This window comes from Tinamus guttatus, unplaced genomic scaffold (assembly GCF_059628265.1).
Source record: "Tinamus guttatus ecotype Peru unplaced genomic scaffold, ASM5962826v1 Tinamus_guttatus_pri_ptg000208l, whole genome shotgun sequence".
In the NCBI taxonomy this organism is placed as follows: Eukaryota; Metazoa; Chordata; class Aves; order Tinamiformes; family Tinamidae; genus Tinamus; species Tinamus guttatus.
This window is the reverse complement of record NW_028288742.1, coordinates 8,233,752-8,259,522: the sequence shown is the minus strand read 5'-3', so window position 1 is coordinate 8,259,522 and position 25,771 is coordinate 8,233,752. Positions and strand designations below refer to the sequence as shown.

General features: G+C 41.2%; 1 protein-coding gene across 4 annotated transcripts in view; it reads right to left on the bottom strand.

Annotated features, from left to right (window-relative positions):
* DAAM2 (dishevelled associated activator of morphogenesis 2) overlaps positions 1-25,771 on the bottom strand; it is a 188,469-nt gene that overhangs the window by 97,252 nt on the left and 65,446 nt on the right. For all 4 annotated transcript variants that reach the window (XM_088524250.1, XM_088524251.1, XM_088524249.1 and 1 more), the window contains one exon: positions 12,959-13,161. In XM_088524250.1, coding sequence (XP_088380376.1) covers positions 12,959-13,132 — 174 coding nt within the window. In that variant the 5' untranslated portion in view covers positions 13,133-13,161. The remainder of the gene's footprint in view (positions 1-12,958; positions 13,162-25,771) is intronic.

Here is a 25,771-nt window from a genome sequence, read left to right as displayed (position 1 = left end):
GTCAGAGGAAGAGAAACTTTTCAGCCTATAGGTTGTGTTTGACGTGTCTCATGCCCTTTAAAAGAGGGGAGGCAGGAAGGGATGGACAGGCAGAAGATTCATTCTCATCACAGGGTTCAGCGGCAGCTGTCCTAAACGCTCTTTCAGAGAAAACTACAGCAGGTGAATTGAAAAAGGAAAAGAAAGATGTCATCTTCTTATCGCAATCTCTTTGCAAACAACATATTAGTCCTTGATGTAGAGGAGATAAATATTCCCTATTTAATCACTGCATCCACCTCCAGGGGACAGTATAGGATTGTTCCCCTACAGTCTTCCCTCCATTGCTTTGTTCATCCAGCAGTACTGGCTGATATATAAGCAGCAACTCACTGGATGAGTGCACACTTCAAACACTAAGGAGGTTGATAAGATTTTCCAAAACCCTGTCTGCCTGAGCTTTCAGGGAACAAGGCTAATTTGACTACACAAATTGCCTGCCCATGCACAAACTGAAACAAACAGCAGTGCAAAAGCAACACCGGTGAGGAAAACTCCCCAATTAGAGAAACATTACAAAGGCTTTACCTAAAATACAACTACAAAATTGGGAGTATGACTGATGTGGACACCAAGCTTGTCTATTCAACCACCCATTCCCATCCCCTCCTTTCCAGAGCAGTGCCTGGCACAAGAGTATGACTATAGCCACAGTAATTGCTGAAGGCAGGTGTTCTCCCAGCACACAAAGGCACTGCTACCCACACAGACACCATGTCTGCAAGTACAGCAGATTAGCTAGAAGTTCCCACCTGGGCACCTGTTACATGTCCCCAAATCCTCTGAAAAAACATGAAGAAGAAAATCAAACTCTTTCCCATTCAAAGGTATGAGTTCCCATAACTTTTTATGCACATAAGAGTAAGGGCCTGTGCAGCTACATGTGCCACATGCACATTGCATACACAAGCACGTGCTAGTACCATGTACAAAGCGCACACAGCACACAACATCTGCCCACACCTACAAGACCCCAGCAGTGCAACTGCACACAAGAGGTGCTCACACACACCCCAGCATAGAAAGCATTCTCAACATTTCATCTATGGCATTGATCTCACTGTAAAGCAGAAAACCAGACATAAATAAATAAACCTATGATTCCCACTGCACTTTTTCCTTCTTGCCTATTCAGCAAGCGTGGCTTTAGAACACCAGCAATATTAGAAGCCTGAATCTCCTGATGCTCAGTCAAGGCAACACAAGGCAGAAAACATGTGAAGTCAACGCAGTCAAAGGGAAATGGGCAGAGGTGTTTCTCTTCTATCCTGCCATCATAGGACTTTTTCATTCTCAAGGTTCAGCATCAGAGTAAGACATCTATCAAGGATGCTGATCTTTGGCAAAGAAATTTCTCTTCCTGGAAAAGAGCTAAACCCCATCTCACTCCTGCGTCTCAAAGGTCTGTGTGCCTTGACGTCACTCAAGCACACGCAGTCAGCCAGGCCTGACCTGGCAGTCCCCTTTCGCGGGTCACTGGAATCAGCTGTCTGCTCTTCCTTTTCCTGACCTTCACAGGGAACCTGCCTGCCTAAAACAACAACCTGCTAGGGCAAATAGAGAGAAAGAATGAGGAAAGCCAGTATCTATTTATGCAGCAATATGTACACAGGTGTTTAGAGACAGAAATCCTGACTCAGACATACATTCTCATATATACAGGGCTATAAAAGAGCAAAAGAGGGGCTTTGGGAGTTTTCTTGTTAGGCAGACAACAAAAAGGCAGTAATGTGAAAAATTAACTGCCATCATTGCTTTATCTGTTATGAAGATGGGCTGCAGGAATGAGCTCAATGATGGGGATAAAAACAGAATAACCAGGCTCACATCTAATCTAAATCCCTGCTGCTGCAATTCAAGCCTATTACTTCCGGCCTAATCAACCACAGACACGGAAAGCAGATTTTTTTCCTTCCTCTTGATAACAGTTTTCAAGCATGTTAAAGACTGCTGTAGCGTTCCTCCCCAGTCTTCTTTCTTGAGGCTAAACAAGCCGAGCTCTTTCAGTCGTTCTTAGAGGTCACATCCCCTGGACCTCTCATTCTTGCTGTAATTGACTTCCGGATTCTCTCCGGTCAAAGTACATCTTTCTTGAAGTGCCCTGTTCCAAAGTGGACACATTGTTCCAGCTGAGACTTAACCAATGCTGAATGCAAAGATTACTTCATGCATCTTCCAGACTACATTCCTCGTTACATATCCCATGCTTTTTTTATTATTTTATTTTTATTAAGCAGCATGACTCATATTTTCTCGTGATCCACTATAAGTCCCAGTTTCTTTCCTATAGAAGCATACCTCCCTGGCTGCTTCCATCTTGCATTTTCAGACTTGCTTCTGAGTGGAGCACATTTTATCTGCCCCATCTTGAATCTCATTCTATTTTTGCCACACATTTCTCCATATTCTTCTAAACTTGTCTTTTAACATATTCACAGTTTTTACAGCTTAGTGCCATCTGCAAAGGTAACAGTATACTCAGTTTTCCACCATCCAGTCATTAAATGAAAACACTAAACAGAACTGCAGCCATTAAACCGCTGCTGGTTGCATCTTTTCACTTGGACAGATTGCAAGTCCTCGGGGGCAAGTTCCGCATTTGCATTTATCTCCACCTTTTGCTTATACACAGTGCATCAGACATCTGAAACAGAGCTTCTACCATCACCATATATAACATTAAATAGATCTGCTGTTTCAGCACAGTGCCCGTTCTCCACCCTTCATTTCCCTCCCCTCTCGCCCTTTCTCTTCCCTTGGCCAAGATTTGTTTTTCATGCCAAAGTTATTTAGATGAGACCCCATAGGGAAGGTGGGTGTGGGAAAGGTTATTAGGAAACTGCCTTCTAAATGGCGTCCCTCCCCCCTGACAAAGTCCCTTCTGTTCTAATCCTAATGAGTTCAGAGAAGGTTCCTATGCTGGAGCAATTCACGGCTCGCGCTGTGCCAAAGCACACAGGCACACACCTCTCTGATCGCTTCCTGCCCAAACACACTCCTGCTGGCTCAAGCCACAAAACGCCAGCTCGGAAAGGCACAGGGAAAGAACCACTGCTGCTATGGCCCTGCGCCAAAGGCGGGCTGAATTTCCAGGGGCGTTGGTGCCACCTACTCCCTCTCCTCCCAACTTCCTCCTCTTGCCTGCCTCCTATTTACCATCTGCCCCTATGGAGGAAAACATGCGTAAGCCAGAGCTTGGCTGACCTTTAATTCTTTAATAAAATGTTATGTAAAAGGACAGGAAGAACTGAAAGGTCAATTAAGAATTTCATGAGTGAAATAAATGTCTTACCAAGCTTTATTTGTGGAGCTCAGACAATCAGGCCCAAGTTCAGCTCTGATAATGAGTAGTTGAACCCAAAGGAACCCCAATAAATTAACACAATTTGTGGCATTAGCTTGGATCTTTATTGATCAAAACAAAAACAGAACCTGAGTTTAGCTCTCTTGCTCTCCACATCATTACTATACTACTCTACAGATTTAGTAGTGTAAGCTAGAGATCAGAATGTCTCACTAACTCCTTTGACCTGAGTAGAGTTACTCTGAATTCACATCAGTGCAAAATATCAATCCCTAATTCCATTTCCCTGCTTTAAAATGCTATTGACATAACAGAGCCTTGACTAGAGAGTCCATAACACAAACTCTTTCTACAGCACAGACTCCAGAAATAGAATAGACTTACCAGTCCCTTTCTGCAAATTGTTAACTTCTACTTCAAAAAAATGTTGATGAGCTGTCTTTACTAATTGATGCAGACTGGCCATAGGAACATTCACCTATGAAATTTCTTTCATCTCCCCTTGGATGAAGTGTGGAAGGCAATTTCACAATATTCTTCACTTATACAAACTAGGTATTTCCAGTTAAACACTAAAGGCATTATAGAACATTTGGTTATTTACTCATACCCTATCATGTCTCTTTGCTCAAGTATTCTCATAATTAGCATTTCAAATACTGCACTGACACCGCTGGTGTTAAGAAAACACAAGTCAAAGATTCTTTTCCTAAATAATTCTAAGAAAACAATTGTCAGAAACATGCACAAAAATTATGAAAAGGAATAAAAGAAGGCTGAGTGTTTTCCTGGCATATTCAATACATCTCCTAAATGCAACTATGATTTGTTGTGGTTATCTAGTTAACTATTTGTAATCCAAAAGTTCTCTCATCATTAATGTAGGAGCCAACAACTTTAACCAACAAACTCATCCAGCTGTTGCTCTTTGTTCAAGATATAGTGTTGAAGCGCAGCCGCTAACGCAATCCCAGTGGATTTTCCGTGACTCGGGGATCTCCCCGGCCAACAGCTAAATAGGGTAACTGCAATCTGCTTTCCTCTTGCAATTTCCTTTGCAGAAGTTATTCTTCAAACCTTCACCTATTAAGCCACTGCATAACATTGATGTGCACATTGCTAACCTCCTTCCAAACGGTGCTTCTGTTATTAGTCTGGGCAGCATCTCCTTGTATGCGAGTAACAAATGATTGGAAACTGCAAATTGAGAAGATGCCCTTAAATATTCTTAATACAGAAGCACGTAGAATATACATATGCTGACTTGGGCTATTTTGCATACTGCATCCACATACACCATATCTACATACAAAAGAAAGGGCAGTCTGGCCAGGAAGACAGCAGAGACTCTGCAGGAGATTCCCTGGCAGAGGGACTCTTCCTGAAAAACACAAGTAGCTAAAGGCAAGAAGGTATCTACAACAGGAAAAAATATTGGTGATTTGTTCCCAAGATCCTAGAAAAGATACAGCAAATTCTGCCACTGGAAGTTTCCCATGCTGACTATGACCCACTCATGCTTCATCCATTCAGCATCTTTTCAATCTGCCTGAAATTCCGTACTAAAGTTGGTAGAAGAAATATTATTATTGCTTGCTTCATATTGGAGAAATAAACTCACAAATGCATGAAATAAGTTCCAAAAGCTTGCAGAGGGACCTAGAAAAAAGACTGTGGAAAAAAAAAAAATGTTGTGCTCTTAAGATATGTTTTCCTCCCACTAAGTTTAAAGACTTGTCTGTTTAAAGAACTGTCTAATATTCAAAGCCCTGAGTGCGAGGTGTTTCAGTGCCAGGTGGGAAGCATCTGTCTGTACTTCCTCCAGACAAAACATGTGAAAGGCAGAGCAGCTGGGGAGGCAGCCCAGGGCAATGAGCAACAGGAAAAGCCCCGTCTGACACCTGCCCTCCATGCGCTGCTCCTCTCCGGTTCCGAGGCACTGAGCAGAACGGCCACTCATTTTCCACACTTGAGGACACCAAAATCTCCCCTTCTCCAGTGCAGAGAAAGCTGCCAAACAATGGAGGACCTAAACATGTAGTACTCTGAAAAGGTGCTGCTCCACCCAGCCACATCTGTGGCACCCTGTGCTCACAGATTTGCCCGCCCTGCTGAGCGGGCACATGACAAGCAAAGGCAGCCGTTCATCTGCAAGAACAAAATTGCTCTCCCAGGTTACCTGAACAGGTTCCCTGAAGGGTAAAGAACCTTAAGTGCCTTTTCATCACCACCGGGATTCTTCCCCTCGCTTTTTTGCCAAAATCCAGGCCAAATGCCAAATCATACCTCCTATAACATCTCGGGAGCAGACGCCTGCCATTCAACCTCCCCTTATCAACATGCAGCCTCCTGTCCCACATGTGCAGCCACAAGATCACTTGCTTGGCCTGTGGTTTGTGCCATGCCAGCTGCCTCTTGCCCTGCTTCCTGCTGTCCATTCAGCACCACAGATATTCCATTTTTTGCATTTCACTTTTCACTGCTTTGAAAACCTTTGTCCCTCCTTATCACAGTCTCCTGCCTGGTTACAATCCAGCCATCCCGGCCCATCCATGATGCAATACCTTCCTCTGCCATTTCTCCCTGATGCATCTCCAAGTGACCCTTCTTTTTGCCAAATGACACTTCTGGCATGGTCCACAGAAATTCTCCCATCTCTCCTCAGCAGACCAAGGCTCTAATTCAAATATCCTCTATAGGGAGAATGGGATAATGTCTTACTAGATTTGTAAGATAGGTAGTCAAGCAAGGGAGTCTTTCTCAGGTATTTTCTGTCTATTGCAAGCAAATCATACCCCAAAATCATACCCTTGCACCCCATGAGAAAAGTCTGACACCTGACATTATGAAAAATCTTTCTTTGAAGAGTCTTTGAAAGGGAAAAGATATCCTAGATACGTATGATCTTGGACTAAAAAATTGTGTGGGATATTTAGGAATACTTATGCATAACCAGGCAAACTGTGATATTGTAAATGGCTTTTGCTTCCTTACCTTTCTCTTCTAACTCCTTCAGAAACTTTAAATCAGTTAGTGCTTTTGCCATTATTATAATACAAGACAAGCGTACATGAAGGCATGAAAATCATTAATCAGCAAACTGCAAACTAGCCCAAGAGAAAGAAAAGATTTTGTGGTTTGGCTCCTTTCAGCTACAAAAGCAATCTGCTGCCTCAAAAGCTTGTGATTTCTGCGTTCAAACACAGTGCCTTCCAGTCAGATGGTTATGTTAAGCCCTCTTCCCAAATATCAGCCACTGATCCTGTCCAGTGTCTTAAAAATCCAACTTAATCTCATCATTAGTATTTTCTTACAGTTTCCACTGGCACATTTTCTTTAAGTGAAAAAAAGAAAAAAAGAAAAAAAAAAAAAAGAAAGAAAACAGTAACTGGGATAGGGAGGCTCTACAGGACTGAGGCCAGCGAAGTGGTTTGCTGGAATGAGAGCTCATCGCATGCAAATCAAAATGAGGGACAGATCTTGCCTGAATTTGGCACCACACCACCTTTCTGACTGACTAGGAACAATCATTCAGTATAGAAAACTATAGAGGGAAGAGACATAGGGAATGGAAGAACTACATTTTAGGCACAAAACAGTACAAAGACACTTTCAAAATAAGACTGCAGAGAAATCTGAACTGATAAACAATTTAAAGCAACAGGCCTGTCAGGAGTGTAGTCCAAAACTTCGATTTATATATTCATGACAGAAGTGACACAGAAATTAAATTCCTATCTGGAAAACAATCCAGGAAGACGAGAGATGATTCAAAGGACTGATATTTTGAAACGGGAATATTTAAATCTTGGTAACGTACCTGAATCTAAATGTGATTAAATACTGTTATCAGTATACAAGATCAGTATACAATACTTTGGAGGTAAGGTGAGGGCTTGCATTTAAGTCAGAATTTTTCAGCGACAAACTAAGGACTAAACAAGCTATTGAAATGGGGTAGCTAGAGGCAGAACCAGGATCTCTGCATATCCTTCCCCCAGCCCCGTTGTAATGTTTCTGGGAAATACCTGAGGTCTTTGGCCTCAAAGCCTGCCACTAAGCACAAAGAAATAGAGCCAAAGTCCTCTCACTCCTGTGACCAGAGACTACTGTCCAAGGCAGTTGATATTCAGAAGAAAGCCCATAATGGTGGTAACTCATTCTCTTTACCCAATAAATACTCTTTCAAGTTGCAGAGGCAAAGAAAGGCCTCACGAACACTGCTACAGCTAGACTTGGCAAGCTTGAGCAGATCTGGTGATAGTTGGGAGGACCTATGCAATGTGGTAAAGCCTAGTTTTCATCTGAGGTTCATGCTGTATCTATTACACTGAATGGGCTGCAAGGGAAAGCTAAGCATGGAGGAAACTTGCTACCTTCCCGCCAGCTGTTTGCAGTAGGAACTGCTACTACAGTTATTTAGGTTTGGATCTCATCTCCCTCTGGCTCTCAATGAAGATGTTTTATCCAGTATGTGTCATACTGGCGCCTCACTCAGAATTGTTTTGCTTTCTGACAAAAAGATTTACTCGCTTTTGTTTCTTCTCCACCCTACTCAATCTCTCCTCTGGTAAGAGAGATTATACTTCGTGAATTTCACTCTCCATGAAGGTACAAAAGGAATGGATGTGGACAGATGTCCCAGAGTAAGTACAGAATGGAAGTTTTCTTCCAAACTTTCTGTAGTGAGTGCTTCATTCAAGCTAATGGATATCTGGCCCCTAGAACTCCACTGTTCTGTTATCTCTGTCCTGAGACTTCTGAGGATGCCAAATGTGCTAATGGCACTTTCACACTCACACATGCAGAAAGAGCACCCAAGCAACAAGCTACCTCTTTGAACAACTAAATGGTGGGGTCTCATATGATGCTGCCATTTCAGTGGATGAGAAGCAGCAGAAAGGCCACAAGAAATGCTGAGTTCATTCTGAATCTTTTGAAGAGAAGTAGTTCAAAACTATTTATGTTTTTCCTTTACTGTTACTGTGTAACTTGAGGGGTACTGTTACTGACACAAAAATCTCCATTTTAGTTGTGAAAAGTCTGGGAGGCTTATAAATAGTAATATGGATAAAAGGCTTTCAGGAATTTATAAAGTCAACCCCATTATTTTTGGGCCCAGAGAAAACAAACAAATAATCAAACAAACCCCACTGGATTCAAATGTGATAAAAGAGAAACAATGCAAGGCAGGTCAAACATCCTTGCAGAGCTAAGTACAGGAATGTTTCAAAGCTAGCCAGGACTAAGAGGGGATAAGGGTAAGCATTTCACAAGTCTTTCCCAATGTAAGATTCTAATATGTTGTAGGTAACACAGATAAGGATATTATTATTCAAGCTTACAGACTGTAAAAATATAATAATTCTGAAGAGGGAAACTCAGTAGATCGCTTCTCATGGACTTTCCATCCTGAAATATATGATGTTGAATTCACCTCCTCAAATACCATATCCATCCCAAGAGAGTCACTAACAAAAGAAACACAGAGAAACGGCAGAAGCACGTGGTCTTCACACTTCTTTTTGGTCTGTACTATTATTTCTTACATTTTTCTGTTTTCTCTCAATTTTCAACATTTAAAATTACCCTTCTTAGCGTGGTTTGAGTTCCCCTTTGAGATCAGATTACTGATGTAAGAAAGAACTAGATGGGGATACAGTTAGTGACAAGCTACCCACAATCTTCACGAGTAACATTTCAAAACTTTGGATATTGAATGAAAGAATCAGAATCCACTGTGGCAAGAACACATCACTTCTAATGAATTTGAACAAGGATCTGGAGAAGCTGCCTCTTGAAAAAAAAAATTATTTCCCCTGGCCTTGCAATAGTTCTTCCAGAGTCTTCTACAGTTCCTGTTCAGTCAATAAATCTGTGCAAAGAAAAACACATGTGCTTAGCACAGTCATTTTTGCCAGCAGGAACAAAAACAGCTTGGCACCCACTGACTAGACCACCGACTTGCAGCAGCACTTCACTACATAGTAGTATACACAGTGCCAGCTGGGAAGAGAGACTGAGGAAAAGGAGGAGAGCTGGCTCAAATGGCCACAGTGGTCACGTAGGGCCAGTTTTACCATATAGGAGGCAACAGAGAACTCAGCACAGCCTCCCTACCGTGCAGAGCTTCTTTTCTCATCTGTCTATCAAAATAAAAACTCAGAAACCAGGTATTCCTTCTCTCTTTCACTTGAAAGAAACCTTGGACTTGCAAAGCATTTGCTTGCTTTAATTCTTGTTCAGCTGGATTTCTGACCAGGACTTCTCCACATTGTCCTTACACTAGAGCTCCAAGTCAATCACTACCAGGGATGGCTTGAGAGTTAACATGGCTTCACCTCCTACTTTAGCCCAAAGAAAATCAGAGCAAATCACCCTGACTCTTTACTCAGACCTGCTCTCTATGTATGCTCCCACTAAACTAAAACAAGATTGAATTAGCCTCACTGAAATAAAAGAGGATTGATCAAGTGAACCTTTCCGTTTCCATTTGCTCATTGAGGAGACGAGTCCTCAACCATAACACCCAGCTTCAAGAAACAGAAATGTTTGGAATCCATGCGCGGAAAGATTGGTTGGTTGGGTTGTCCTCACAGCAGACATTTCAGCTGGGATTACCATCAATTTATCCAATGGCAAACACTGCCTTGGTCAGAGTCCAGTCAGACAGCTGCTATTCTGTGTTGGTTTGTCTGGGCCCAAATCCCACACAAAACCCCCTAAACAAATACATCTGCCTCATCCTGGAGTCTGCACCCACCACTTTACAAACTGTCTTACAACTCCATCACCAAGAAAGGATCCCAACACATTCTTAATCCCTCAATCTCCTGCTTTTGCAAAATGGACACCTCCAAATCCACTTTTTATGCTATCAATTTAGAGACCACAAGAACAAGAGAAGATGCGCCGTTGACCTTCACAGTATCAGTTTTCCACAGAAAGGCAGGTGGAAACATCCTGGATATTCAGCAGACTGGAAAACTCATCGCAAGGGAGGCTTTTCCAGAACAAATAGGCTTAGCTTTTCTTGTCATTAACTCCTATGTGGGACAATGCCCCAGATTTTAACTGCAACAAGGGGAAAATAAGGCTTTTAAAAACACATTCACAGACAGCACTATGTTTCATTATACCCTTTGCAGAGCAGATGGCAAGATGAGGCTATGCCCTCTGGGCCTGCTCCAGGGAGCTAACGCAAATGCTTTTCTCATTACAGATCTCAGATGATGTTGGTGTCATCATTTCACTTGGGGATTTGGGTCAAAAGGCTTTGCACTCAAATCTGTTTTTTATATAGCACAAACGCATCCAGACTAGACCCTAACGGATAAGCAGCGGGGAAGCTACTACGCAGTAGAGAGCCCTCTCAGGCACTTCCAGGTCGCTGATTTACGCTCACGCATTTACAGATTGAATCTTTCTAATCCAATTAAAATCTCATCTGAGCTGTCAATACAAATGTAGCCTGTTTTATTTTAGTGTCTCATAGAACATGCATTAATCTGGAACTGTGAAAAAACAGCCCTTCTGGGCAAATCCTGCATTCTGCCAGCCTAGTTTCTATCCCACGTTCTCCCACTCACGAAGGCTTTATTATTGTTGCATTACCTGCTTATACAAGACATGTATCACCATCATATCTAAGTGCTTTATAAAATGTGTAATATTAACCTACTGAAAAATAGCAAGTTTATCTTCCAGCACACTTCCTACTCCTATTTAATCATGGCTAGGTTACTATCATTAAATATATGAACATGAATTTGATCTATTTTTATTTCAATGGCTTCATTTGTTTGAAATATATGTGCCAGTTACTAGCTGTCAGCACGTTTAATAAGTTATAGCATAGACCAACAACTCAGAAACTTTTGGGGCCAAAAGTTTCTGCAGATCATGTACAGTTGTCATTAAATTTTGCACTGAAAACATTATAAATCATGCTGCTTAATAGACTTCCACAGGGCAGCTGTGAACTATTTTGCCACAAGCCCATGGAACAGCGACGTTTGCCAGGTATAAACCAAAAAGTTAAAAGCACCCTAAATACCACCACAAACTCTCAAACTCCTCATAGAAGTCGATCCTTTTCTCAGTAAGCAAAGCTCAGTGGCAAATAAAAACATTTATTTCCATATGACCTGAATGTGAGCAGGTTCAAGTTTTAGCAAGCCAAGTTCAAGAGCAAAGCATGTCGGTGACTTTCTCAGGAAAGCCGGCTTTAATGCTTCAACAGATCTTGGTATTGAAGTGAGCTAAACTTTTATACAGCCTTTAATACTCCACACACAAAAACACCAGGAAATACACTGGCAGTGCAACAGATTGCACATTACATTCACATCCAAGAGGAAAACATGCTACCAAGCAGAATTCCCTAGAATCAGTCAGCTGCATTTTCCAAAATGAATGAAATTCATTTCATAGAGGGGGCAAATTAACTCAGGGATTTTGTGAGCCCCCCTCCCTAAGAAGAGATTCGGCATTCACTAATCAGTCAGAAATGAGTCAAATCTTTCTTCTTCTGCTGTCCTTATTCCTCCTGAAACAGCTGCAAGCCTTATCGAATCCGTCTCTCTTCCCTGCCACAGGATACCACAAACCCTATAATTTTTCACACGTTCAAGGGCAGATGAAAGGAGTTAATGGAAGATAAACCCATACAATAACTTTGGCTGAGGAAATCCTTGAGTTCTAAACTTTGAAAAGGAGTGAGAATATTTGGGAAAGGACTGCTCTAAATTCATCTCTCATTCATCCTCAAGCATCTGCTTTTTTTAAATCACTGTTTGAAATAAAAGCCTGGGCTAGCTCCCCTTACCATTGATCTGGCATATTGTAGCTGTCCCTGTGCTCATCTCCACCTGCAAACCCAAGTTATTTTTATTACTATAGCACTGCAAAGACTTAACCAATGGACAAGGACTGACTGGACTAATGTTATAACAAGTGTAATGCAGGAAGATTGCTGTCAAACCCCTCTAATCAGGGCATCCAATATTCTTTTTGCTATTCCTCATCTCAGTAGCACAGTCTCAGGCACACTCACATGCACCTCACTTTACATAACCCCCAATGAAGACAGATAATGAAATACACATGTGATACCGTTCATTAGCTATCACCTTTGTGATGAAGACTCCAAAACCAGTAGAGTCTTGTAATCTCTCTCTTTTGCACCCATGCCAAAACATGAGGGCAGAAATAGAGAAGCCTTGTCATGCCAAACACAAACAGAAACTGCCTGCTACTGCTAATTCACAATAATTACTGAAAAAATAAGCAACAAAGTTCACCTGAAATAACTCCTCCCTGCTTGCATCTGTTGCTGCATCAGCCCCATTTCATGGGTCAAAGGCAATTTACGGATGAAATATAATTACCATGTTCATTTTATTCTTCTATCTCACCAGCAGAATATTATGGATCAACAGAACTCTATAGTCCTTATTTTATATACAGGCAAACCACAAGATTTTGCACTGTATGACATTACATAGCAGATTTTATCCTAAATTTATTAACCAAAAATCGATGTCTCAATCTCCTTCTTTAAATGGAGGAGTTCATCCACCCCCAAAACAGACTGACATGCCAGGAGAAACTTACCACAAGTTCAGAGAACCTGGCATTGAGCTCTTCTGCTGGTGGGATTGGGACAGAAAACTCAAGGAATTGAAGGGGGTTATTGTCTTTGAGGTTGATTTCGGGGAGGTCACTGCCCCCAAAACAACAAAGAAACCCCAGCGCATGACGATTCCTCTTCCGCGGAGCCATGGTCATGGTGTATGATGCTATCTTCTGATCATGTTCTGCAGGAAACAAAATAAAAATAAATAAGACTCCACTGGAACTGTACAGCTCTTTGCAGTTACAATAGTTATCGCCCATGTAAAGAAAGAGAGAAGAGAAAGATTTGAATTACAAAGCAGCAAAATAAACACGCTGAAAAAGGTATCAGAATTTTAGCAATATCAGTATCTTCTTGCACAGTAATATAGCATCACTCCTCCCAGAGTTTCTTTAAATGCCTTAAATCCTATGTGGGATTTCCCAGCAGCTGGATCCATCAGTGACACTCAGTAACCAGGATTGACTGCTTCTATTAATTTGATCACAATAAAACCAATGATGAAACGACTAAGTGGAAAGGCCATTTTCATCACTCTGGAGTCAGACCTGCAGCCCTAACTTCCCCCTTCCTGGCCAGGCTAGCTCAGGAGGCTATCACATTTTCAAACACACATAAGTGGCTGGGGCTGTTTTATGAATCCAGGAGATAAACTGCACTGTGCTAACGCATGTTTTCAGATTTACATCTAAGCTGCCAGATCTAGTCTTGACAGGACCCAGGCTTGAAGGGCTTTGGTATCAGGAGTGGAAAGGCAGGCAGGAGAAGGCCCGAAGGAGGAGTTGGAGAGTGACTGATTCCACCACACAACACCGCTCGCGAACGGCCCATCCAAACAGGAAGCCTCCTGCCAGCAGTTTGAAACGAGGGATCTGTGCAGTCCACAGAGAGCTGCATATTTTGCCCTTTTAAGGGACTTGTTGTTTGACAGTTCAGGGGCTTGTGTTATATTTTTTAAGGGCTTCATTTTTTCACTTAATCGGCTGAATAAGGCATATCCTTCAAGAGCAAATAATTAAAGCCTGTTGCGACGCCAGGCTCCTCAGGCACGAGGCAGGGCAGCGGCAGGAGGCAGCAGGTGAAGGCAGCGACAGGAGGCTGGATCAGCAGCAACACAGCTGAGCTTTGTCACCAGAGCGCCCGCCGCAGCTTCGCCCCAGCCTGCCCCACAGACCTTGCGCCTGTTTGCTGGCCAGGACCAGGCTGCTTTACGGTCTCAGAGAGCCCAAGCGAGAGAAGCACCTTTATGACAGCAGTTTCATAGGGGTACTCAATGTATGGTGGCCAGCCAGAAGCTCTCCAGAGAGAGAATTTTGTGTAAGAATTTAGTGAGCATGCTCACCAAATAAAATAAAATCCAACACACAATCTCCTTTCGGCACTAGGTGTTGGGCAGGAATCACTTGCCCTCCTTTGCGGTAGGGCTGGTGTATCTGGCACCTCTCCTTTTGCACTGAAGGTCATCGGGGGCAACTCTCACACAGCTGGAGGGAAGAGAAAGCCAGGTGAGCTGCTCCCGAGCACTGCCCTTCTGCCCTCTGCACACCTCAGCAGGGCTATGTAGCACAGCGTGGTGCTGGTTTCAAAAGTAAGATCATTGGATCATAACTATGAGATACCAAAGGCCAACTTAGCCCTGGAACCTAGTCTCTGACACTGGGATCTAGCTAGAAAAAGCAAAATGCCCTCAGATCTAGGGCAATAATGTGCATGCAAACTTCTCTTTCTTCTCCCTGGAGAAGGTTTAAGTTCTTAAAAGATTTCACAAGAGAACCTCAGAAGTTGACCCTGTCCTCTGGAGACCGTCTTCTCAGAGACTACTCCAAGTGCAATGTCCGTTATGACAATTTGGCTGTGGATAAGGTTAGAACTCATTATTCTGACACAACATCATCTTGGAAGGAACCCAAATCAATGAACCAAATTTGATTGATATCCAGTATGAACTACATTTGCATCAATTCAGCTGCAATGAAATTCTGGTCTGTAAGAAAACATGATTTAAAAAAATATCAACTAGTGCTTGTTCCCCTGGTGTCTTTATGATCTGTTGGGGATCCATATTTAAGTCATCACATCTCCTTGATTTTTGGTGGCAGAAATGGTTTCAAAAGTTCCTCTATTAAGAATCAACTTCTGCGAAAGTGCTTCCGAAGGAAGAAAAACGCTGAAATGAACATCTTTCATTTTCCTGAAGCAGAAATTGATAATATAGGTTTTATAAAAAAAAAATTTAAAAACATATGACAGTAACCACAAAAGTTTTTTTTTCTTCTCTCTATTGAAAGAGCTGTTGCTTTTCAACTTCTTATAGATAAGGCAATTTTATACAAATGAAAATTATATGCAGATTTCCACTTCCACTTCTAAAAAACATTGAGAATCAATGGGAAATCTCTCTAGAGTAACCCTACTATTACACAAAACTCCCTCCTACAGCTCTTCTTGGCTGCACTGTCTTACCCTTTTGCGCAGCACAAACAACTTGCTGCCATTTCAACAGCTAAACACACACGCTCTGCTCATAGCTAACCCTCTCCTCCTTCCCAGCCCCATCTATGGTTCGGCTCAGGTCAGGAGTCCGAGCCTGGAACTTTGCCCGAGATCTAATTATAAAGATGTCCTCTTCCTCTGACAGGGAGTACGTGTTCATTTCTAAACCACTTGGCCCACTGACCAAGCATAGTTAACCTAACGCAATTTCTCCGAGTCTCATCGGAAAGTTTAGCCACGTGTGATAGGATCCTGCCCACAAGGATCCTCTTTCAATTGGAAGTTCTGAATCCTTGTTTCATCTCACTGTCTCTTCATTCTCTTCTCAGAAATTGTATTTTTCCCTATAAAAATTTGGAATATTTCACACAGAATAAGACATGTGAAGCTACTGCGTCAGATGCCACATATATATGACTGATGTCAGATGTAATGTCAGGCAACTGGCAAGCAAGCCTTTTGTCACACATGGAGTAGTAACCCAGGTCTTTTGATTTGTATTTCACTATGCTAAAGAGTTTCCTTGTTTCCAGGGTGTAAAATAACAAATAACCAACCCCATAAAATGCATTAAGTTAAAAATACTCTTTCAGGAAGGCCAGTAGTACTTCAGTAGCTGGAAAGCACACCTGCCACCGCACTGGACAGAAATCATCAGACCAAACAGTATGGATCAATGGACCACAGGAAAGAAAACCCTGGAAAGCAAGTGGGGCCTCATGTAACAACAGCCCTTTAATTCTGGGAGTCACAGCCAGTCATAGTCACTGTTAATGGTTTGAACAGGGAGGGGAGTTTGGCACATTTTAAAGCTGATTCATTGGTTTTCTCTGCCAAAGACAGGAATTTCAAGGGAGAGGAGGAATGCCATGAAGCAGTTGAGACACTCAGCTCCATTCTGTTCTGCACACCTGTCAGGTGCTTTATGGTACAAGTTTCTGTGTTATTTTTCAGCATTTTGGTATCCCTGCTTGAGCAAGGGCATTGGACTAGATGATCTCTAGAGGTCCCTTCCAACCTCAACCATTCTGTGATTCTGTGATTTTTCTGCCACAACAAAACTTAACCAAGAATTTCAAAGAACCTCACATACTTGCATCTTGTCTCCTGCTAATATCATATACTCTTTATAATATATATATATATTTTTCTTTTCTCCCTCCAAGAAAATATGGCCTAGGACCACAGAAGAGGTAAGTGCTATTTGAAAACTATCCAGTTTAACTATATCCTTGAACCAAGCTAGTGCAATGTGTCTGTCAAAAAAAATCTATTTACTTTTAGTTCCTAAAGAATGCTCAGGATGTGCTGAATGATTAGTGACCACTAATGTCAATCTGTTAATGCTCAGAAATCCAATAGTATTTAACTTCTTGCCTGAAACTAACTCACCAATACAAAAGAGTTACAAAGATTTTTAAGAGACCTTCTCCCCTCTGAAAGATTATTGTGGACCTCTTTCTCTGTCTTCATTGGCAGATAAGGAAGTAAGATGTCAACAAGCAGGTTCCTCATGTACTTCCCAAACCATACGTCTACCCAAATTTTGGTCATAGAAAAACCATTAAAAAAATACATTCAAATCTAGAATAAAAACACAAAAAGGGGAAAACAGTGAAGTACTTAAAAACAGAAAATGATCATTTTTTCCTTTATATATTTTTCTCCTCCTTTCAGTCAAGCACAGATTAACAAGACTCTGCATTTGAGCTGACCAAGCAATTTATTTATTGCTTTTACCTGCTAAGAAGATATTCTGTTTTCACAAATGTATTAAATTTATTGCAACTCACACACACACAGCAACTTGCAGGATCACAGCTAGTCTCTCCTCTTAGACTGCCCGGACAGGTTGTGGAGTCTCCTTCTCTGGAGATCTTCAAAACCCGCTTGGACGCAGTCCTGTGCCACGTGCTCTAGGTGACCCTGCGTGTGCAGGGGGGTTGGACTAGATGATCTCTAGAGGTGCCTTCCAACCTTAAGCATTCTATGATTCTATGATATAAGAAGCTCTACCCTGCTCTCATTTAAATACAAGCAAATCTCACGTGTGTCACCTAACACTTGTAAATGGTGATATGACCACTGCAGCTTAAACTGCAGATAAAATAAGTAAAATTCACAGCATGTTTAACATATCCTTCATCACCTCAGCATCTAAGCATAAAACATATTTGGATATGAGCACAGATGTCAGACTGAACAGACACTTTGGAGGCAGAAGTACATTTTGCTTTGTGCAAACACAGGTTCCCCTTCTAAATTATCAGCTACACACTTATGCAAGATTGCCAACACCTTACACTCAGTGGGTCAAACTGTTCTATTACTTACAGACTGTGGATCCAATGAGATTGCATACCTGCAAATATAAGTAACCTTGTAGGTCTGAGGGCAGTACTTCACCATCTTCCTTTCCTTACCCTCCTCCAGTCATCACCAGTGCTGTATCATCTTCAATGATGTCATCAAGTCTTCTATTATCAGAGTGCTGCAGTTTCAGTAATGTCTACAAATATCCTCAATTTTCTACTAATATCAAAAAAGTCTCACCAAAATTAATTTTCCTGTCCCTCTTATCATGGACCAAATTTCTATACCTTACTGCAGATTGCCATGCCTCCTTCTACAAAAAGAAAGAAGAGAAAAAAAAAAAAAGAAAAAAGAAAAGATGGCTCCTTCAGACACAGAAAAGCAGAGCACTTTCCAGGTTGACTCTTAGTTCTTTCACTCTTTCTTTTCTATCAGCTTTGTTCTCATTCCCTACTTTTTTTCATCTTTGTTGTTTTTCTTGTTTTTTTTTTTTCATGATAACTCTTAGACTTGGAACGGCTTCTAGTACCTACTTCAAGTATTACAAATGCCTCAAACTCCTCATTTTTAAACAAACATTAAAATAAAATTAAACTTCTGAAAAGGCATCTACTGCATGACACGATCTGTACAGATGCACCTCATTCTGGGTATATTTTGTTTTTGTTGCATTATAGTCTATTGTCACAGCTGCAGCACTGAAGTAAGGGTAGGGCCTTACTTACGTATTTTATGCAAATAAATGACTGTACGGTACCATGTCGACTTATGATATTGCACAAATAATAATAAAAACAGTAGGTCAGCAGAATGTAATCAACCAAATGAAATTTGGCCAAGACGCCACGATTCACATTCCAGTAATGATGCTGCTTGTAATGGTAGCATTTAGCAATGTCTGCAAGTTCAGTGTAAAGGTAGTTAATACAATAGTTTGAGATGGATAAGCCTATGCTTTATGAAATAATGGAATTTATATGATGGTTTTCCCAACCACAGCATTAACTTCACTAGATGGGTTGGGCTGTTAAGTCACCCTTCTTCTCCAAATCACTGTAATTGTGAGAGCCTGTGAGGAATCTAACTACACAAAAACAAACATGAGAAAAGAAAGCCACAGATCCCACATATGGCACTCCAATACCTAACTGAGAGTAATACCTTCAAGCAGGCTGTCTTTTGAAATGCTCTTCACAATCCCCAGGTGATTTTACTCTTGAAAATAATCAGGAGCTCAAAAAGTTGTTTTTAGGACTGTCCCAAGACAATACTGTAATTTCCAGGCCCTGAATCGCAAGACATAAAATACTTTTAAAGGTCACTGGTTTGAAACTGTCCTTAATCATTACTGTCCACTCAACCCAAAGCACTAGCTCCCAGGGAACAGAAAATGTCCACACTCCAGAACTCAATCTTTTTGATCACATCAAGTGAGAAGCCAAAGACAAATCTATCTTGAAAACAAACTAATCCACCCTTTCCTCTACACCAAGGGCAGGGAATATAGAAAAGGGAGACTACCATGAAAACTTGGGCTAGGGGGCTAAAACCTCTGTGGTATTTATGCTGAGAAGAGTGAGATTTAGTCACAAGGGCTGTCAGTTCAGAGCTTCCCAGTAGCGCTAATAACCACCACCTTCAGAAGAACGCACGCACAAAGCCCAAGAGCATCCCTGTCTTGTTTGAGTCATTGTAATTTTTCCATTCTGTCACTGCCCAATTATTTCCAGACATGATGTAACTATTTTGCCAGGAGGATTTGGGAGTCCAAATGTTGCTGTTGTCATCGTTATCCTGGGTGCGTGAATTTTTCAGACAAAATAAGCAACTGAGGGCATTAGAGTGCCTCTGCTGAGAGAGGAATAATCTGTAAGAACTGTCAGCGTTCTCCAAGAAAAACAAACAAATGCTAATACTGCAATTACATCTTCTCAAACTCCAGCTCATTTCCATGTGAATTGCTGTTTTCTTTTTCAGACAATTAGCAGAAGAATGTTTCATCCCTGGTAGGAAGTCATGGCAACATACAAAAACTGATTTCCATTGCACTCAGGGCCAGTACTGGACAGCAAGCTCGAGATGGCTGAGAATTATCCCTTTATTGCAGTCTTTGGTAACTAATCACAGATGTAGGGGTATCAGTGCATTCTTCACTACTGGCAGACAAATCATTTACTCACATGGGTAAAATCTTCTTCAAGTTCTCCTGTCAGAAAGAACAGGTCTGTCTTTATAAGAAGTGGGTAGAATGAAGGGAAAAAAACACAACACAGATGACACTTGGACTTTCAGATGTTTTTCCTGGACCATAATCTCTTTCAAACAAGTCTTAAGCAACACCACTTGGGAAAGCCAGGTTCAAGCTTACAACTCCCCTGCTTTCCTTCTTAGTGTCCCAGCTAGAGTAAAATAAATTTCTGTAAGTCACTGCAGGCCCCGCTTTGGTAACTAAGTAAATGAAAGACAGGCAGGCAGTAGCAGCATCATGAAAGGAACAGGTCCTCGGATATTGATCTTCTTTCCCTCTTGAGAGGGTTTCTTTTTTAGGTCATCGGACAGACAGGTTCGAAATGTCACTAATTTTATAAATCTACTATTTTTTTAAACCTACTTTTTTAAGATACTCAGATTCTAGGGTTGTCATTTTGGCACCAACAATAAATTAATTTTAGAAAGTGAATTTAGGAAAAGGTCACATGCTGTATTTTATCACCTTTTTTAATTATTTTTCTTCAACATTCTGACAAAGGATAATCTGGGTTCAATGTCCTGAAACCTCAACATTACGCAAGTAGGTTTGGACTCCAAGCCAGCAACTTGGTGAAAATGCTGAACTTTTAACCTAACGTGTCTTCATGAAGAATGGATAGTTGGAAAGAGTTCTGCCTTAGGACTTTGGGTTGTTTTCTATGTGTATTTTTAAGTGGTATCCAGATAAAATATATTTTCTGGCTGCTGTAGTATTTACAGGAGGAGATTATATACCAACATTGAAAGTTGGTTACAGAGTCATGGTTTGCTGCTCTGGGTTGTGGGGCTGCTAAGTGTTTTATGACACTAGGGTGAAAAATGTCTTATCTATACAGCAAGTTCCAAAGGGCCAATGCTCTGAGTGACATGAGTACTGACTACGAGGGCCTGAAAAGAAACTGCATTACCTAGAAATAGCTTCTGTGCCTGCATGGCTAGTGTATATATTTTTTGCAAACAGCCATATATTGCACAGAGTACTGTAAAGGTACTAGGGGGACAGAAGGGAAGCCCTAGAATACCCAAAGATGATGGCTTTTGCTAGAAAGCAATGCATATCCTTGACTGGGTGGTCTAGAGCATACGGTACATGAGTGTGTGGTGTCCATACATGTCATGTCAATTGCTATTAACTTCATTCTAGCGCTTTTATCCAACTTGCCAATTGTCAGTTCTTCCCTATTTTCATGGCAAGAGGCCATGTCTGCATCAAGACTCTTGACTGCTCACGATTAAAAAAAAATAAGTACCACAGTATAACTAGGGAAGTTTACTTATTGCTCTAACTGATCAACATCCTCTTCTTCCTGAAGGATGGGCCGTTCACTTAAATACGTAATCTGATATCCAAAGAACATGACAAAGAAGATAGACACAGTAGATATTTGTGCAGTCACCTGTGGACTCCTAAGTACCCACAACAATTCAGTAGCCTGTCTAAATACATGGCAAGTTGTTCAGCTTCTGAGCCCAAGCTATTTACATCTTTTTGATGACCGTTCAAGTTCAAGTACAGTCTAAAGAAAACCGGACTGCAGTAAAAAAAATTCCCATAGCATCACAGCTGCACACTTGGGAAAAAAAAAAGAAATAAAATCCAAAAACACCCTGCTCCTAAACAGCTAATTTGACTTCCATGCACAGTCCTTAGGTGTTATTTGAGAAGAGGCCCCACTACATACAACTAGAACAGAACTCTCACCCCCCTTAAGGAAGGTGCATCTTCTTTATTCCCTTTAGGACTGCAAACAGTTTTGCTATATCCAGTAACACGTGACTTTGCAGTACATGTACTAATATCACTGTTTGCTGCCTCTAGTTCTGTACAGAACTGTATTATTTGATCTTTATCCAAATCACCACCTGCATCAGTTTGTTCGGTCTTATTCTTTAGAAACCTCTTTTTAGGACATATCTAATTCAGTAGGTTTTCTTGTATCTTATATATTACATTTATGGATGGAATATATGCAAATGCAAACAATACTTAGTCAAACATTGTCTCTTCCAATAGGTTCAGGTCTTGGCTTCACTGCTGACGTGGCCAGGAAGAAAGACTGATATTGCCATTATTTCCAATTTCTACTTGATGTGGGAAAGACACAACCAATCTGTAATACAACTCTTCCAATGACAAGAAGTTGCAGCATTATCTGATTCCACCTCTGCCCAGAAACCCTTCTGAAGAACAAAGCAGTCTTGATTTCCACATGGCACTTTGCACCCATCTCAACAAAATCAGTGGAAAGTGCAAAATATCAGGAGCACAGAAAAAAATCAAAACCTAATCTGTATTTAGACGGGATGCCAAATTCAAACAGAAACAAAAGTCATGCAAAAACCAAGAAACTGCATGCAAACTTCCAGTCTACCACTAAATCATAACTTTTGGCTGCAGGATCAAGACACGAGATGGAGATTTGCTTGGATCTTTTCTATGTTTCACTTTTCTCAAAGTCGTGTATATTACAAGCAAAGGGTTCACAACATCACAGGGGTGCCTGGCAATGCTTACAGCAACAAAAACAGTCCAAAGGAATGGCTCTACCTCCATATCCCTGCAAAGATAAAATAGCAGATGGATAATGCAAACACTGAGCTCACACCACTGAGATGCTTTTGAGAGAGACCTCCTCTGTAATACTCGTTCCTTCCATACCCTATCATCAGTGAAATGCAGCCTGCAAGAAGGGTGTCTACTGCCCAGGAAAATGTTGAGTGCCAGGTTGACACTGCTATCAGCGATTAAGTGCACAAAGCTCCATGGGAATAAACCCCACAGAATTAAATAGTTCAGATCAAGCAATGCAAGTATAGAGAGAGGAGCAGTTTTAAGGAATGGCTTTTTGTTTCCAGGAGGAAAAAATTCTTTAGACAGGAAGGAGTCAGTTGGCTCTTAGAATATTGTCTTCATGTTGGGATTCTACAGACAGGCAAAGTTTTTCTACGTTTTTAGGAGGTCATGCATGATACAGAAACAATTAATTTCCTATAGGGCCTACTAATAACAGCATTAACTCTCCTTAATCCCCAGGGCATATTTCATAACATATCATTATTGCAGGATACATTTTTAGCATGTACTGGAATAGTCCTACAGCAAGAGTTTCTCCCTGTTTGAACTGCAACAGTACCAAATATGACCAAAAACATGGTACATGACCAAAAAAATCCCAGCATGATGACCACAAGATCCCAAAAAGCTTCCCAAAAAGCTGCTCATAGTAAAAGTGTGAGGAAAGGTATTTTCACAGCAGTCCAGAAACCTTCTGTGTAACAGAGAGTGAGGCATAACGTTGCCCACATGAAACAAAAATAATATGCTGTAGTACTGCGACTGCATCCACCTCAAGTAGTCTTGATACTCATTTACTAGCAGAGAAACCTATATGGACAATATCTCAGAAATAAGATCTCTTTGCCTCCCCCAATCAGTCACTCCTTACCAAAGGAGACATTGCTCTAACTTGGAAGGAGTGTCTCCAAGAACCAAAGTTTGAGCTTGAATTACAAAATAACTAACGAGAGGGAAACCATTTATCATGGGAAACAGAATAAAGGGCAAGAGGAAAGATTGGTTTTCAGAGTGGAAGGGAATATTCTGGCTGTGGAAATACTGTAGCAAGTCTTGCACTGTGGAAGGACCCTGTTGTGGAGGTAATGCCAGCCAATGGATCATTCAAAAAAATGAGCTCATGTCCCTGTATTCAGTTCTTCAAATATTTAGGCTAAGTTCTCTAGTGGAAATCCCTCTCTCTCTCTCTCTCTCTCTCTCTTATAAGAAACTAAGTGTCTTAAATGATGAAAAGGAACGATCTCAGGCCTTGGCTAGAGAATGCCATTTTTCTCTTCTTTTCAGAAAGACACTGGAAATGATACTCAAAAATATGTTGGTTGTTCCATGTATCAAGGCAGTAATTTCAGCATCAACACATTAATGGAATTAGGTTACAGAGACTCTGAATTCATATAGTGTCCTCTTCATGGGTAGAAGACTGCTATTAATTCCGATGGAAACACACGCCTGCTAGAACAAGACATTCACTCTTCCAAACAAGAACTTCTACATTATGCATTCTCATGAAATTTCTCCTCAGTAGAATTGTACCAGGTGGGCATCTAGAGTTTTATTTATTTGTTTATTAATCCCACAAAATATTTCCTTTTCTGCAAGACCTCTCCAGTATTTTTCAGCCCACTTTGGGACTGTCAAAGTAGAGGACTCAAATCATCATGTTCTGACTACTCTAGAATATCTCCCCAGGCATGCACCAATTTCAGTACAAGCTGATATAGCAGCTTCTTTTTAACTGCATTCACTTACACCGCTTCCACATTTAAAGAGGAAAAGCAAATCTTAGGCTGCTGAGAATGGAGGTGATTTCCTTCCTCCTTCCTTCAAGAGTTGAGATTTAAAAGCATTGGTTAAACTGAAGATAAATCACCTTACATTTTTTCCCAGCTCAATTTCAAGAGAGCCCAGTACATGGTAAATGAGAAACCCAAATCCAAACTGGGGATAGTCCTTCACGCTGGAAGATTTAGGTGTACATGTGCTTGGTTCATGCTGCATAGATCTCTTGCCAGGCTGGATGTCCTCAAGAAAGTATTTAGTCTCCCTGGCGAGTTATAAAAGCAAGATATGCCATACCTGGGAATTAGTTATATATTTCAAATGTCCTAAGACCCTTCTCCTTTAGAGGCTTTGGGCCCATCAGTGTGCAAGAGTACACTTTCATGCTACTTGCTGCAACACAACAAATTTGCCTCCAATCAGAAAGAAAAGAGCCCAGAGTACTGAAGCCCTTGTTGCTTTAACAGCATTCAGCAGAAGTTGCTCTCAAGCTACACACACAGTGAAAACTTCCCTTTCTTTCTGCACCATGAGAAGTTCTGTATCGTTGCCAGCCACCATGCAGTGTCCAGTGCCAGAGCAGAGTTGTATATCACAGACCACACTGCAACCCTCACCTCTTTCCATCCTGCATTCTTGGAAAAGAGCTACGGGTAGTTTATATCTTACTAGTTTTAAAGGAACATTTCAGGTCTCACCTATATTTGTGGATCTATTCATCCACCAAACTAAATGTCTCTCTTCGGGCTACCATTTATTAGACAACCCTGTGAAAATACACTCCTGGCTTTCAGGAGCTGTTCAGCAACCACATGTGCTTTTCAGTATCAGCCACTCACCAATAACACAGCTGCATTCACAACCCACAGCACTGTCAGGTAGACAGTCAGTAACAAAACAACCACCTCCCGTTCTCCTGGTTAGTAAAGCTCCTACAGAACACTCAGCAATAAACACTTAAAAGTAGTGGCTTTGACTGATAGAACACATCGTAATCTCAAATATTGAAATACCAGTCAAAATTATAAGCTTCCTTTACTACTTTGGTCACGTATTCCCTGGTTTTCAGTGCAAGGTGTTTCCACAGTAAATGTTTGCATGCTCAAAAAAAAAAAAATCAAACAAACAAAAAGACAAAAACAAACAAAAAAGCCAGAATGCAGTTCTAAAAAAGACAAGCAGACAACTTTATACAAGTCTTCCTTTCCACCTATCAAAAATAACAAAACTGCCTTTGCCCAATTGACTGTCTCTCTAACTCTACTGCCTGCCAGGGGAGCACTCACTCAAGGAGCAAACACTCAACTTTGGTTCAAGTGATCTGTCAAGTAAAAAGATTTGTAAGACATCCCCTCCCACCTGCTTTATTAGAACATTCAGA